The 15,710-nt window shown below is 49.3% G+C and overlaps 1 protein-coding gene and 2 long non-coding RNA genes across 5 annotated transcripts in view; 2 read left to right on the forward strand and 1 right to left on the reverse strand.

Annotated features, from left to right (window-relative positions):
• The window catches only part of PBX1 (PBX homeobox 1), a 129,631-nt gene extending 118,547 nt beyond the window's left edge, over positions 1 to 11,084 (reverse strand). Inside the window, exons 1-2 of one of the 3 annotated variants that reach the window (XM_030279663.4) lie at positions 10,631 to 11,084; positions 8,009 to 8,082 (exon numbers count right to left, since the gene is read on the reverse strand). In XM_030279663.4, the coding sequence (XP_030135523.1) occupies positions 8,009 to 8,082; positions 10,631 to 10,821 (265 nt within the window). In that variant the 5' untranslated portion in view covers positions 10,822 to 11,084. Of the gene's footprint in view, positions 1 to 8,008; positions 8,083 to 8,210; positions 9,162 to 10,630 lie in introns of those variants that run through there. The other 2 variants (XM_030279664.4, XM_072932933.1) reach the window with 2 other exon arrangements.
• LOC140684636 (uncharacterized) lies at positions 10,313 to 11,077 on the forward strand. Its single transcript, XR_012057211.1, has 2 exons — positions 10,313 to 10,384; positions 10,505 to 11,077. It is a non-coding gene; the product is annotated as an uncharacterized lncRNA (long non-coding RNA).
• Positions 11,085 to 12,037: 953 nt separating the features above from the next.
• LOC115496283 (uncharacterized) lies at positions 12,038 to 14,141 on the forward strand. Its single transcript, XR_003961759.4, has 2 exons — positions 12,038 to 12,700; positions 13,695 to 14,141. It is a non-coding gene; the product is annotated as an uncharacterized lncRNA (long non-coding RNA).
• The last annotated feature ends 1,569 nt before the right edge of the window (positions 14,142 to 15,710 follow it).

Consider the following 15,710-nt stretch of genomic DNA (forward strand, 5'->3'; position numbering starts at 1 on the left):
AGGGGGGCGGGGTGGGGGTGGCTGGAAAAAGCCCATCAGCTTAGGGCAAGCAAAAAAGCTATTTTGGGTAAGGCTTCTCCCATAAATAAAAGGCTGGGACAGGAGGGGACAGTGACAATGTATGGCTCCCTCAAGGTGTCACAGGGGATTTCATTATCTGTGGTGGCGAGCTCCCCAAAACGCAGAGCATCACCAGCAGCACTCTGCTCCTTGGCAGGCACGGCTTCCCTGGCAGCCAAACCCTCCACTGGGCTGCCCATTCTCTGGCTGCCTTGCCTTCCCCACCAGGAAAAGGAGCCAGGAGAAATGGCTTTCTGTTCCAGCTCAAAAAAAAAAATTATATATATATACACACATACACCATACAGGGGCAGAGCTCACTAACACAAGGCCAAGAGATATTATTCCCTTTTTTTTTCTCTCCTTGACACAGTTGCAAATCAATAATTCCAGGCCAAACACTTCCCAGCACTGGGAGAAAGCATCACCTGAGTCCCTCCTGAGCCCAGCCTGACAACACACACTAATGTATTCAGTGCATAGCCTCCTCAGGCCGCAGATTCCTGTAATTTATCCCTGTAGCACCCTGGATTATTTAAGTCGCCAGGGGATGCAGCACCTCCGAGGCAGTTTTGAGCAGAAGCTGCTGACCACCTAGCCCACAAAACCATCAGTTTTGGTTTCCAAGGGAGTTCCCAGTGGATGCTCCCCAAAGGCAACGTGGATTTCACAGAAAACCCCCAATATCGATGCCTCAGGGGCACACTGGGGAGGTGGTCATCTGCAAAGCACCATGCAGCACCCTGTACACCCAAAAATCTGGGGTGCTCGCACAGCCCAGGCTCTGGTAGAGGGTGCAGCCCAGGCTGGCAGCCCAGGAGCCAGGCAGTGCTCACAAACCCCTTCTCCCACCACGGGGAACACGCGCCAGATCGGGACCCGATGGATGTTTGGGAAAAGCAAAAGATGCAGATTGAGGTTGGTTTATTAGATTACGGACAGCCCCATGCAAATAGGGCCATATTGATCTGGTCTGCAAACACCTGGCTGGGAATACGAGCAGCCCCTGAGTATACAGAAGCTGCTGGAGATTATTAACCAGATCCATTGCTGTAAATCACATTACCTCCTTCCAAACCCTGACCCAGCACGGAGTCCCCCTGTGCTAGGCGCTGTACAGGGCACATCCCTGCAGCACAAGGGAGCATCACTTCTCCCTGCACAGCACCCAAACGCCTGAAGAATCAGCCCAAAAGTGTGGAGCCTGGCAGGGGCATCCTGCTCTGGGGGCCATGGAGCCAGTTTTGTGCAGCCCACCTTCCCTACAGCAACTCCCAAAGCAAAACATGTTACCAGAGAAACTTGCTGCCATGGGAATGCAAAGCAGGAAGGGAAAAAAAAAATCACAAATATTTAAAAAGGTGGAAAATAGATAATATCACATCTTCAGGGCAAAACTCACACTATTGGGTTCCTCAGATTTTGCATCAACTGCAAACCACCCCTGCAGTGCACAGGGGAGATAAGACAGGCTCTCCTGTCTCCCAAAGCACCCCAACTCCAAGCACAGGAAGGAAAAAAAGGTATAGTAAAATGCTTCTCAGCAGATTTCCAAGAGATCAGGAAACCCTTTGCAGAGCTTCATTAGCAGAGAAGGCAGCAATTCCAAGATTAAAGGAGGAACTGGGGAATAAGGTGCCAAACCAAAGGCATATGAGGAATCCTGCCTTCCTCCCTTCTCCCTGCCAAAATCCACAGCTCTGATTCAGCAGAAGCACCACCAGCAGCACAGCTTACTATATCTCACTGCAAACAAACCCATTTATGTTTAAACCGCCACCCTACTCCCCTCAAGGATTGCTGCACGCAGTAATTTCCTTGTGACAGAAAAAAAAAAAACAACAAACCATGATGAAATTGTCTCAGAGTTTCTCTGTGTTTTGTTTACAACCACTGCCCTCAAACCTAGGGCCGGCACGAGTCCTGCTAACAAGAATAAATCTCACATTTGAGAGCATTTAGAAAAGCTCTGCTTGCAGACACTCAGCGCTCCAAGGAGGAAATCCCTCTGCAGGTCTCAAATAAGGGAACTTGAACCACTTTTCCCAGGAGAAATTTAGGCCTGAAAGATCTTCTGAGTTTCTTGTTTGGAGCTACAAGTCCCAATAACAGGATCTCTTTCCCCAGACTCACCCAGAAACTGACTGCTGCCAGGATCATGCAGAGGCAAGGGGAGATGGACTGGAGAGAGACCCACGGGAGCAGGGAAAACACCCAACATTCATGGAAAAGAATGCTCTGGTTAAGCTGCTGTTTATGCCCACATCTGGTTAATACAGGCATTTTTTCAGCATGCATTAATAGTGAACGCAGATTTGTTCTCCTCTGCGCCTCGTCCACTGCTGTCAGCTGGAATTACCCAAAGAGTGGGCTTCTTCCAGGAATCCTCCTTCCCTGGTCCCAAAGCTACTCAAAACCTGGGGGGCCAGCGCCAGCAAAGGCTTGGAAACCTGGGAGCATGGGGATTGAGAGCTGGAAGGCTGGCTCATCCATCTCCCAGGAAAAAACAGACAGGGCTGGGAGCAACAGGACACAGCAGATCCTCCAAGAGCACCTTCCTGCTCTGCTGCAATCACAACAAAGTTTGCTTAACATCAGGCACCCACAAAAAACAAGCCTTGAAATAAAAAAACAAACAGGTTTGCTCCTGTACACCTCAAATCGTGGGGAGTCCCTCAGGAGTGGGAATGCTATGCCAGAGCCAGGCCTGGTTTCTCTGCTTTCATGGCAGGGCTGAGGGAGAGGAGGTAGGAAGAAGAGCCCACTGGCAGCCCTGTTCTTCCCACCTCCTCCCCTGGAGGATTGCAGGAGGCCAATTTTGATTAAACTAATTAAGCCTGCTCCATTCAAAGAGCTCCAACCACATGCTACCAGGGGAGAAGAAAAAAATATGAAATTAAAAGTAAAAAAGAGAAGTCTGCACGCAAGCACGTTCCTCCAAAGCCATCCATCCCCAGCAGATCCCTGATGGACACCACCATACTGGAAGATAAAAGCCCAGAAAACTGACTTGTTTTAGACAGGTCCAGCCCTGAAGACCCTGCTCCTTCCAGGTGCCAGGACCTACTGGGACATGTCCCACCTCCCATCAGGATGACGGGTTTCCATTCCCTCACAGTCAGTCCCAGAGGCAGCCACTCTTCTTGTGTTAATTCAGCCCTCCACCAAGACAAGGTCTACCAAACCATCCCTATCTACCAGTCCCTTGCACATTCCCTCCCCTCCCTTGAAGACATCACGTTTCTGGAAGCAATTGAATTGTGAGTTATAGCAAGGCTTCCTCGGGCAGTGCGGATTGGACTGGAGGCCCCGTTCTCCGTTCTCCCAAAATATTTCACTTCCCCCTAGGGCAGCCACACCAGGGACCCTGCAGACTGCCTGCCACGGCGAGAGAGAAACATCACTTTTGCCTTCAAAGCCTTTCAACTGGAAGGAGGGAAAAAAAAAAAATCAGTAATAACAAATATCAAAGCGAAGGCTTCCTTCCCTTTGAAGGGCAGGAGGGAGAGCAGGGTGAGGGCTGGACCTGCCCAAAGCTGAGCAAGCTGAGTGGGACCCGGATCCTGCAGCGCTGGAGGACTGAGCACTTTCCTGATGAGCTTTCTTTCCAAGCAGCAGAATGATGCCTTAGGTGCAAGAATTGCATTGAAATTCAAATCGGGGTTTTGAACTCTCTCCTGCGCCTTGGGAAACCTCCTCAGTGGAAACGCAGGATAAGGAGGAGGGCAGGATTTGATACCCTGGGGAAGGGCTGGGGGGAAGGAAAGCAAGCTGCCCCATCCTGCTGGGAGGAACGTTTTAGCCAAGGGGCATTGGGCCTGCCAGTGTTCCCCTCTTAAAGCTCTGCCTCACACCCCAAAAACCCCAGCACTGCACACACCACATCTGCCCCTCTTCTCCCCATACTGCTCCTGCTGGGGTTTTTACTTGGGGGCGTGGGGAAAAGAGGGAAGGGAGGGAGGAAGAAAAAGAAACCCCAAATCATAATTGCTATATTAAAGAGAAATAGCAGGCAAGAATAATAAGAGAGGTGTCAGAAGTGAAATACAGTAACAGACATTAAAAAAAAAAAAAAGACTACAGTTCTGCGATGGGGGTGTTAATTGAACACAGAGCTGGAGAGAACAAAGGGGTGTTAAGGAAGAGAAGAAGGGGGAAAATCCTACCTCCTCCAAAGATCTGATTTGAGTTAAGTTTGGTGAAGATAATACACAGGGAAAGGCAGCTAAGAGCACCTTATATAGCTATTATGTTCTAAAATTAAAAAAAAAAAAAGGACAACAAACCCATTATTCAACAACAATTGCACGGCTAATCAGTGCTGTCTATAAATATTCCACTTTGTAAATCCCCCCATTGGTGCTATGTACATTTTTCTTTTAGTCCTGAATTCCTTCAACACAGGAGGGAGAGGAAGGTAAGAAAATAAAAATTGTGAGATTTCAAATGCAAAGTCAGGGTCTTCTTAAGAAGTAGAATTTGCCCGTTGCCCTCACCTCCCCCAAATGAGCGGAGAAAGTGAAACGATGGGAAAAGCTCTTAAGGAGGAGGAATCAGATTAAATGGCCATATATCCTGTGCTCAGCCTCTCCCCACCGGTCCCCGCCGAACGAGATGGGAGTTGGGAAAGGCTCACAGCTGAAATAGATGCTGCTGCATTTTGACAGCAGATATTTTCCAGTTTGCCATCCAAGGACCCCACGTCTGCGTACGCCTTGCCTGATTCTTCTACTTAGCTATTCTGCTCATGCAGAGAACGGCTTAAAAAAAAAAAAACATACCAAGAGAGAGGGGAAAAAAAAAAACAAGGAAAAAAACCCCAGCCATAAAGACAGAGCCCCTACCCCTGCCTTCAAACTTTTATAAATCAGGAATGCAATTTCCGATTTCAATCCCTATTGATGGAGGAATCAATTGTATTTAGGACAACAATGCCTCCCATTTCCATAATTATTATTCCAAAAAGCCAGCCAGCCATTTGAAGGCAGTCCTGCCCCTTCCCTCGCAACAAAGCGACCAACAGCAAGTGAAAACACACCAAATGAACGGCGACAACTTCGATGTATATTCAAGCAGCAATTTTTTTACTCCCCTGCATACTCCTGCCTGGATCAGACCTCTCAACTTTTATTACTTGTAAACAGACATTACCCCAAAACCACCAATCCCCAGGTTTACAGACAAAAGGCAATCCCCTGAGCTTTTTTTTTTTTTATCATTATAATTTTTTAAAGTGATAATAAATACTTGAAAATAACTGAAGAGCCCAAATGCAAAAGGCAATTCTTTGGCCAGTAGAGATGACCTATTTTTCTAAGAACTTTATGGACACTTTGGGTTTGCTCAAGACAAGGTTAACGCTATGAAATAGTAGCCATAATGTTGCAAGAGATGGTGGTAAAGTCTCTGTAAGGCTCTGGAGTCACTTAAATCAGGCAGCGGGGTAACCGAACGCACATTTCTGCACATCATAACGCCGGGGGGAAGATGTACGCACGCACTTTCAAACACCCACCAGTGACCACAAACAATCACCAGGATTTCAAACGCCACACATGCAAAAATCTGGGAAGCTAAATGGAAAGTGGGAAGCGAGAAGTTGGCTCAACTTTCACGCCACTGCCCGCAAGGAAGGGGTAAGCAAACAGACGCAGGCGGTACCCTCGGCCCCAGAAAAAACAAGGTAAACTTCCTCCTAGCATTGGGCCCACAATGCAATAATTAAAAAAAAATAATAAAAATAAACCTCAACCATCTGGCTGTTTGCTTTCTTATGAAGTGTGACTTTTGGGGACGCAGATGGGGGGGAAGAGGAGAGGAGGTCTTTGAATTTGCAAAGTGAAAGAATTCACTGCAAACATATTCAAGGGTAGATAAACAACGCTCCAAAAGCCATCTCGAGTCAACATCTTTGGAGACCTCCACAGCACAGCCCCGTAAGCCAAGTAATCCAGGTACAACACCAACAAACAGCATTTATAAAAATGTAAACCAGCCCCACTTCACACCTGAATATCCCTATTTCCAGCAGCATGCTTCGCTCTATACAATCTCTTTCCATTTTCCTTAGCAGACAGGAATTATCACACTCTGTCGCTGTGGCTATGCACAGTTCCTCATCCCTCCTCAGCTCACTGGGACCTCACAGCATCCCTGAGCTCACCTAGCTTTCCCCACCAAGTTTGGTCCCAGCAGATTCCATGTTCCCTAACTTTGTCACTGCGCTGATAGCGAAGCCGAGCTGGGATTAAACAGCTACTCTGCCAAAAAGTGTCCCTGCACAGGCAACGTATGGAGCATCAAATACAGCATCAAACACACTTAGAGAAGAAACAAGCAAAGGTTCCTTGGCTCACACAAAATTAAAGGAGAAAGAGAGAAGAGGGAAAGGAACTCGGTAGCTCCCTTTTTTTGTGGGGGCGCGTGGGGGAACTCTATAAAATCCTGAACCTTTCTCTCCCCATAGACTCTCTCACGTTACAGCGTAAGAAGAGTTTGGAGGTCCCCATACCGAACCCACTGCTGGTTATTATGGGAAGTCTGCAGGGAAGGACTCCTCGGGAAGGTCAGAGGTGGCCCCGCAGCCGGGAGGACTCAGAGAGCCGAATACCAACGGTAGGTGCTTTGTCTGGGCTACACACTGCACAAACAACGCTTAACAAAGGGCCCTCTTAGTCATTTTATATATATTGCAAGAGTCAAGTAATTGTATTTTCAATCAGCTGCTCATGCTAGGAGGTTTTAGATAAAAAAATATAAATATATATTTAAGAATAGAAAAAAAAAAAATAAGACCCAGTTCAGGTTTCTGAAAGCTGCTCCCCTTTTATGTGTAACTATCAATGTATATCAACCGGGTGTGCAATCATATTTATTGTCACTTTCATTCATGTCATGCCCTTGCTTATATGGCTTAGATATGAATTATTGACTGTTTCAGTCCTTGTTGTAAAGAGGGGGGAAGGGGGTGGAAAAGTCAAGTACTTTGCAGCGTGCTAAAACAAGGCAGCTACGGCGGCATGGGAAAGCCCACAGATTAACTCTGGTCAGCTCAGAAAGCCAACAGGAGAGATGAACCACCCCCTGAATTTCCATCATTCCCCCCACTTTTTTTTTTTTTTAACATTTATATTAAAAAAAAAAAAAAAGAGATTCCAACAAATACATAAATAAGTGGTGCATGTTGCTAAATGTCCTTCCCTGAGCATCTGTTGTTTAAGATCACCCTTGATTGATGACTGCTATTTTTTAATTGTTGCTTTTAAAATTTAAATGCCCCCCTGGGATGTGTTATAAGTGTGTTAGTACATGGTAGGAGGTCTGGAAAGTGGGAAACAGCAGAACCAACGCTCTCATGCCATTAGCTTCTAAAGAAGCCTGAGAACACCCCATGCCATAAAACAACAGTACCCTAAAGTAACTAACAATCTAATATATTGCTTTCACTAAAGGCAACTGACAACTCGCTCTTACATGAGCTAGCCTGGATGATTGGCAGACAAGAGCATTTTAACTTTCTTTTTTAAAAAAGTAAGAAACCTTTGTGTTTACCTGAATACTAATGGTAATAAAACTGCAGTTTCATTTTGTTGGGATTATTTCCCACACATCCACTCTGCATTCAGATTTTGTTTTTTAAGCAGTGCCATGTCTTAAAGAAGAAACTAGAGCAAGACAGAAATTGCAAGGGGGTTGATTTTTTTTTTTCTCCCCAGAAAAAGCAATAAATAAAGAAAGGCTATACAATAGAAATTAAACCACGATATTTTCTCTTCTAGACACAAACCACATCATGCAAGTCCACTGCCAGAAGCATTAAATACCAACGAGTTTTTTCTCCCCACTTAAATACTGCTGCATGGGGGTGGGGGGGGGGGGGGCACAAACTTGGGGAATAAAATCCCCAGAGAACAAAAACAATACAGAACCAACAGCATTGATTTCCTACCTGTTTTTTCTTTGATTTCACACAAGACATTAAAAAGCGCCGGCTTCATCCTGTGGCAGTTTAAAGCATGTTTCCTGGAGAGAAAAGAAAAGAGGGGAGGGTGAGCTCAGGATTGTCACCATGAGGAACAACTTTCCAAATTCATGCCAGCTGGCGTAGGGAGGGCAGCTTTGAGCCCCCAGTGCTGCAAACAGCCACCTACCCAAGGCAGGGGAGATGAATGTCACCAGTTTAGGAACGAAAACCGCCTTGGCCACCAAGCAGCTCCACGGCCAGCGCGAGGCAGGCGATGCTCCACAGCAGAGCCAGCAGCTCTTGGGAGCCAAGCTCGGATCAACTGCCTCGTTCAACACAAACACAGCACTGGGCTCTCCCTGTCCCCAACCTCCAATATTACACCAGGCCATGTGCTTTATTTGTGAGGCAGAAGGGAAATAAACTCCTCCTTGCCCCAGTGCTGGAAACATCCCCTGCTTAGAGCTGTCAATTCAGGGAATTTCAGCGCTCAACGTGGAGCACAGAAAGACACATGGACTGAGAAACCCATTCCTCTGCCTCCATGCTACTTACATCCAGCTTATTTGCAGGTGTTAAAATTTAATTCTTTACAATTGGGACAGTAAACACATTAAAAAAATCACAGCCGGCTGCTTCTCAGAAAGGGAGGGAACGCTATTCAACGCTGCTCCTTTCGGCTGCTGTTATTCCAGAGCTGACCGTTCTCCTGTGGGTTTTGAGGAGAGACTTTGGGGAGGGGGCGCTTTAATTGGCTGGTTTTAAAACCCACCACGCGCCCGCTGAGGCAAAGAAACAGCGTGATTTAATTTTTTTCCTCTTGAGCCATAGGGTGATTTAGCCAAGGGCTTAGTTGCACACAGGGCTGCTGCTATCCGGCGCCGGTTACGGGGATTTCTGTTTACCAACCAAAATTACACGCGAAAGATGATGTGAACATCTGGCAAACATTCACACTACTTACCCCACCACCCACAACATGTTAAAAAGATTTATATATCTGATGAAGTCTCTCAAAGGTATATACCCTTGCAGAACCACAGCGTTCCCTTATCAGCACACCCAGATGGGCGCAGACATTTGGGTATACGCAAATCACGTACATATGCTGTAAGGGTTCTCTTACAAATAATGCTGGCACTTTGCATCTTCCAAAAACTTAATTAAAAAAAAAAAAAAAAAACAAAAAACCAAAAAACCAAACAAACAAAAAAAGAGGCAGCAAAACAACCGTGCAGTAGTAGGACGGAAGGAGGAAATGCAAAGCCAAATGTTATTGATAACTACAGCATGTTTGCCCGCTCAGAATTAAAAATAATAATAATTTACAAAAATAAAAAATAAGCACGTGAAGAAGCAGCTGAAATAGACCAGCAAGGAAAACCCATAAAGTCTTCTCCTAGCTCTGTTCTGCTTTGGTTTTATTGATTTGATTAACTACACTAAATTATCCAGGCAGGAACACACACGATTCCTGCAACTTTCCAAAGGAAGAGCCCCTCACTGCCCCAGGTCTGGCCGGGGAGAAAGTGAATGATTTCCTCCTCCTCCTCCTCACAGCTACTCTTGCCCCTGCAAGAACATAAGAAAATGAGTAAGATCAACCCTGCAACGAGCCTTTTTGGCAAGCGGGAGCTCTAGAGAAGCTGTGGAGGCAGGAAGGATGGAAGCTGAGGTTTGGGGTACTTTTATCCTTCTGCAAGTTCTCAAGCGAGTTTTGGGGGCTGTGCGGTTCATTCTTCCAGGAACAATGTATTCTAGCAATCTGCTTCAACTATAGGTATAAATATCAAGAGGAAGGACAATAACACCAAGCAGCTTTGCATCCCAGAAGAAATATCAAGTGTAACCAAGGCAATTCAGGGCAACTTTTTTGTTCCAATTCCTTCATTTCATTTGAGCCTTTTTTTTCCCCTCCCCTCCCTGAACTTTTGGTAGTGCCTTTGAAGGTGCGCATTAGGTTTGCACTCCCCGAAGCTCAGGGCAATTCAGATACCGGCTCTTACGGCATTATTTTTTTTTTCCTTTTAAAATACATCTGCAATTAAGGAAATTAAAAAAAAAAAAAAAAGAAAATAAAAAAGGCAAAGCTTCTATGAGCATCTTCAAAGCGCAGAAACGCGCTGAAAAAATAACACCACTACAGGGGCCTAAGAAAGAACATTATTAGCAGCCCTAAAAGCGGGGCAGCACTTCGTGGCTCTTTCGGAGGAGCCCGGAGCGGAGCCCCAACCACGACCGCCCACCGCAGTTAAACCCCCCACCCCAAAAAGGCTGGGAAAAGCCAGGCCCAGTTTGTGGATGGAGGGAGGAGGCGGCTGCGGGCGCGGCGACCCCTCGAAACCGCCCCGAAGTTGGGAGGTGGGAGAAAGATGGGAAATAATAAACGAGGGCGGGGGGGGTGGGGAGGGGGGGAAGGTGGGGGGTATTAACCGGTGTCCCCTTTTTTTCGCCTTCCTTCCTCGCCACATTTCTCGGCAGCAGGAGCAGCAGGACCCCCGTCCCCCGATGCGCCCGCGGCCGGGCGCGCTCCCCCCGCCGGACAACAAAGGCCGGGCCGGGGCGCGGGGGAAACTTCCCGGCACCTGCCCCCTCCCCCGCTCTCACCTGGCCTGCGCCTCGTCCAAACTCTGGTCCGTGATGGTCATGATCTGCTGTAAGATGTCTCCGATGTCCTGCTTCCTGCCTGCCTCCCCCTCCGCCCCGCCTGGTCCATCCTGCATGTGCTGGGACAGGCCCGGGTGTCCCGGCATCCCCACCCCGCTGTGCGTGTGCATCAGCCGCGGCTGGTCATCCATCGCCGGCCGCCGGCCCCGCTCCGCCGCCGCCTCCTGCCCTGGCTGCCGGGAGCGGCGCGGCTGGGCTGGCCGCCTGGCTCCTCGCTTTCTTTTCTTGCTCGCTTTCTTCTTCTTCTTTCCTCCCCCCCCTTCTTCCTCCTCCTCCTCCTCCCCAGCCTCTTCCTCTTCGCTTTTTATTTATCCTTCACGCTGGCGCCCGGCTCCGCGGCGGGGAGGAAGAGGAGGAGGAGAAAAATGAAAGGGGGGGGGGGGGGGGAGGGAAAAAAAAAAAAGAGAGAAAAAAGAAAAGGGAAAAAATCCCTTTGGCTGCTGGAGGAGGAGGAGGAGGAGGAGGAGGAGGGAGGGAGGAGGGAGGGAGGGAAGGAGGAGGGAGGGAAAGGGGGGGGTTCCGGGGAAGGGAGGGGAAACGGCGGCGACTCCAAAAGCAGGGCAGCTCAGCCCCGCGCCGGGGAGGCAGCGGACGGGCCGGGGGCAGGGGCTGCGCCCGGGGAGGAGGAAGAGGAGGAGGAGGCGGCGGCAGCAGCGGCAGCGCTGGCCGCGGCGGGGCGGCCGCCCGCGATGGCAGCGCCGCAGCTACCGCGGCCGGAGCGCGGCGGAGCCCCCGCGCACCGGGGGAGGGCTCCAAACTTTCCCCCACCCCGGGGCCGCGTTCGGGGCTGGCTGGGCCCCCCCTGCGCCGGGCCTGCGCGCACCGCTCCGGCCCTCGCCGCCTGCTTTTGTTCGGCTCCGGACTCCTCAAACTGGCACGGAGGAGCCCGGGGGCGGGGGGAGGAAGGGGCAGCGGCGCCGCCCGCCCCCCCGGCCCCATTGGCGGCGGCGGCGGCGGGAGGGACGGCCCGCGGGCCGCGCCGCCCCCTGCGCGCCCGCCCGTCAATCTCCGGGTTCAGAGGTGGGCCGGGGCCGCGCCCCGCCCGCGCCTTAAAGCGCCCGAGCCCGGCCGAGCGCGGCGCCGCAGGGGAAGGGGCGGCCCGCGCCGGGGGTGCGGGGCCCCCGCCGGCCCTCAGCCCCGGGCCCGGCCCTCAGCCCCCGGCCCGCCCTCAGCCCCCGGCCCGCCCTCAGCCCCCGGCCCGGCCCTCAGCCCCCGCCGGCCCTCAGCCCCCGCCGGCCCTCAGCCCCCGGCCCGGCCCGGCCCTCAGCCCCTGGCCCGGCCCTCAGCCCCCGGCCCGCCCTCAGCCCCCGCCGGTCCTCAGCCCCCGGCCCGGCCCTCAGCCCCCGGCCCGCCCTCAGCCCCCGCCGGTCCTCAGTCCCCGGCCCGGCCCTCAGCCCCCGGCCCGCGCTCCGCGCCCCGCCGAGCCGTGCCTCAGCCTTCCCGCGGCCTCCCGGCTGCTGCTCCGGCTCACCTCTGCCCCCCACCTACCTACAGCCATTCTGCCTCCCCTCAGCCTTCTCCATCTCCTCTCAGCGTCTCCTTCCCTACCTCCCCTTAGCCAGCCATCCCGCCTCCCCTTAGCCTTCCTCCCCTCCTGTCGGCCTTCCCCATTCCCTGGTGTCCCCCAGGCAGTCTCTGTGCCTCCCTCTGCCATCCAGCCATCCATCCTCCCTCTGCCAGCACGCTGTCCCCAAATCTCGCAGGAGCAAAGAAGGTTCCCTGGCCACTGTAGCCCCCAGGGAGATCCCTTCATCTCAGCCACCAGCATGACTTCATGGTGCTCTTTCTCTCTAAACCTTGGACTGGATGACCTACTGTGGTCCCTTCCAATTTAGGATTGCTTCTGTGATTCTCTGCTGTCTATTTCCTAGTGCAGAGCCTGTCCAAATACATTATGCAGGTCAACGGTGCCACATCCCACACTTGATGGCCTCTCAACTGCACAAACAGCCAGCAGAGATCCCAAGGCCACCAAGACCACCATTCCAACCTACATGTCACAGCACTCTGGTGAGGAAGGGCTTCCTCAGCCCCTTTCTTCATTCCCTAGCATGTGAGTCTGCCTGTCACTGGAAAGATCTCTGTAGGCATCAGCTGCTCAGCAGGCATGGCCCTGGGACTGAGCTGGCCTGCAAATTTGCATTTTAAAATTAATAAATAAAACAGTTATGGTGATTCAAAAATTTCTTGCATGGCAAATGGCTTCATCAGGTTGTCCCTTTCTCAGATCCAAGGATGCCAGCACCTTGTAACGCAATGGAAGATGTGTCTAGTCCCAGCTCCTGACTTCGCCATCAGCTGGGGAAAGACTCATCATGTTCATTGGAGAAAAAAAAAAAAATAAGGCAATTGTTTTGCTTCCACTCCTCCTTTTTAATGAAACACTTTCTAGTGTTTTAAGCAAAACATGACTTTTCACTTTGAAATTTCCTTTCGAACCATTAAAATGTTTTAGAGCGGTGGAAGGCGCAGTGAGATGTTTTGATTTTTGTCGCTCTGAAATGTTTCACTCGACACATTCTTCATGTGTCTTGATTTGCCAAAATTTTTCAAAGGTTTCTGCTTTCTCGCCCAAGACATATCTGTATGTTTTTTACTTTTCTGCAAAGGGGAAAAAAAAAAAAAAAAAAAAAAAGGGAGAAAAAATATTATCATCTCCATGGCTCCACAGGAAGCAGAACTGTATCCAAGAAACGAAGAGCCAAGGGACTCCTCTCCAAAGGTCCAAACTTTCAGACACTTAGTCATCCCTTCACTTGCTTGCTCACATACCAAGTCTAGACGTTTGCTGTCTCAAGCCCTGGCAGGGACTCTCCCCCCACAGAGGTCAGCCCGGGGTCTTTTGGGTTTGACTTTGAGTGGCTCCAAGGACAGGCAGTGCAGCAGAGCTGAGCATGCACAGCAGGAAAGGCAGCACCATGACGGTGACACTGGGGACTAAAGTTGGCCTGTTGACCCTCCTGACTCTTGTTTTGAAGATCCTTTCCTATTTTCTGAGTTACAGTGTGATGTTCTCCACATCAGGCTGGAGAATGCAGGAGCCAGGAGACCCTCCAAGCTGCTCCAAGGGAAGCATCCCGGCACAGGACCTTGGAAGATCTACATGCCAGTGCAGAAATGGCCAGGATTCTGCCTCTGCTGTCTGCTGGAGTCTGTAAAATCCTTCCTGTCAGAGATAACTAATCCTGGGGCCTTTACAACACCTCTCCTGAAAAGCACATTTCATTCCTCTGTCTCCTCTTGCCTTCCAAGTGCATGAGATTGCAATAGGTATTTCCAAAAATATTCCCCATGAGAGCCGACACTGGACTCCCTTAAAACCTAAACACCATCACCCCTCCCTTCCCAAGACACAAGTGAGCACTATGCTCTATTATCTCTACACCCACTAAATCTTTCTGAAATAAAGAATAAACATTTCCACCACACATAGTGTAAGTGTGTGTGCCAAGCTGCCTCGCTTCCTCTCCTCTGTGGTTATTATAAAGTGGTTTTGTTTCAATGGCGTAGCAGATGGACAGCATCCAAGTCTGGCGTCCCCACTCCCCCCGAGTACGTCGAATGCTATCTTTGGTTTATCACAGATTCCTGCAGAAAATGTTTATGGGAGCCTCTTTTTTAAAATCTTGGCCGTGTCACAGTGTAATTCCTATTATTTATTAAATGAAAATCAAGCTGTTGTTAATGCACCGTTACTGTGGTAAAGTGGAGCTCTTGGAAATGAAGGCCAAACACACTCTCTCGTTCTCTGAGCGCGAGGGAAGCATCCCACTGTCACCATCGCTCAACACTCACGAAGCCACCGGGATGAGAAGCAATTTCCTGGCCTGGGACTCCTTAAACATTTCCTTTTTTGCTGAAGAGAGACTCCTTTGCTTTGCTGCCCCAAACCTGACCTCCCAGAGCCAGCCAGAGCACAGATCATACCTCACACCATCAGAGGGTCTCTACCTAAGACACCGCTTTGGCCATGCCCTTCTTTGTTCACCACGACCAAATTAATTTTTTTCTCTTCTGCAATTTTTCTCTGAAAGAAAATTTTCCACGGAAAACCCAAAGCCCTTTCTATTTCCCAGAAATAGTCCCTGTAACACAATGAGCGCCATGTGGATGGTCCCCTTTATATTGAAGTGTGGCGGTGTTTACATTCCTAACTGGTTTCCAGAGGAAATGCTAAAATTTTCCTGGAAATGTCTTGTTGCTTTGAACTGATTGTTTATTTGTCAATTTAGTCATTAACCTTCTTCCTTACTCCTCTGTCTTTTGATAAGACAGAAAATGTCAAAGGGACAGGAAATAGGCTCAGAATGATTTCCCCTGGTGAAGGATCCCAGTCCCCAGAAGCAAAGGGAGTTTTCTCATCAGTTTGAGCAGGGACACAGCTTCACTCCAGGTGCCAGGTTAAATCAGCCTTCAGGATTTTGCAGGCTTTGTGTGTTAGACTTTAGGTCTTCTGGAGAGATCTCAACCTGGGGATCTCAAAGCCCTTTCAAAATGAGCTAAATACCACTGATCCCAGTAAAGATGGGAAGAGCCAGAAATATATTCCCACTCATTCCATTCCCAGCATCACCTTCAACCTGTGTGTCACACCAACTCTGCCATGGTCATGGTCTGTTCTATAAAGAAATACATGTCTTAATTAATGCATTGCTTATTAATATTATCTATTCATGAAATTATTATAAATAAACTGACCACAGGCAAAATCCTAAAACTACACGAGAGGGGAACAAATTATATTCGCACACAAAAAAATTTGTGGTATATAAATTGTTTGTTACTTATTCAAATAGAAGTAACAAAATTCCTACCACAAGAAGTTTACCAAAAAGAGAAACGTCTTTTCCCAATAGCTGACATAAACATGTAAGTGCTACCAAACATATTTACATGTTTGAAATGGATGGTATAATTACAATGAGTTATAGCCAATATTCAGAGTTTCCCTGGTTTAAATACTACCTTCTGATACAGCACAGCACATCCTTTAATTGTGTTCACGTGCTCCTTTGTAGAG

The sequence above is a fragment of the Taeniopygia guttata genome, chromosome 8, assembly GCF_048771995.1.
Source record: "Taeniopygia guttata chromosome 8, bTaeGut7.mat, whole genome shotgun sequence".
NCBI classification, from domain to species: domain Eukaryota; kingdom Metazoa; phylum Chordata; class Aves; order Passeriformes; family Estrildidae; genus Taeniopygia; species Taeniopygia guttata.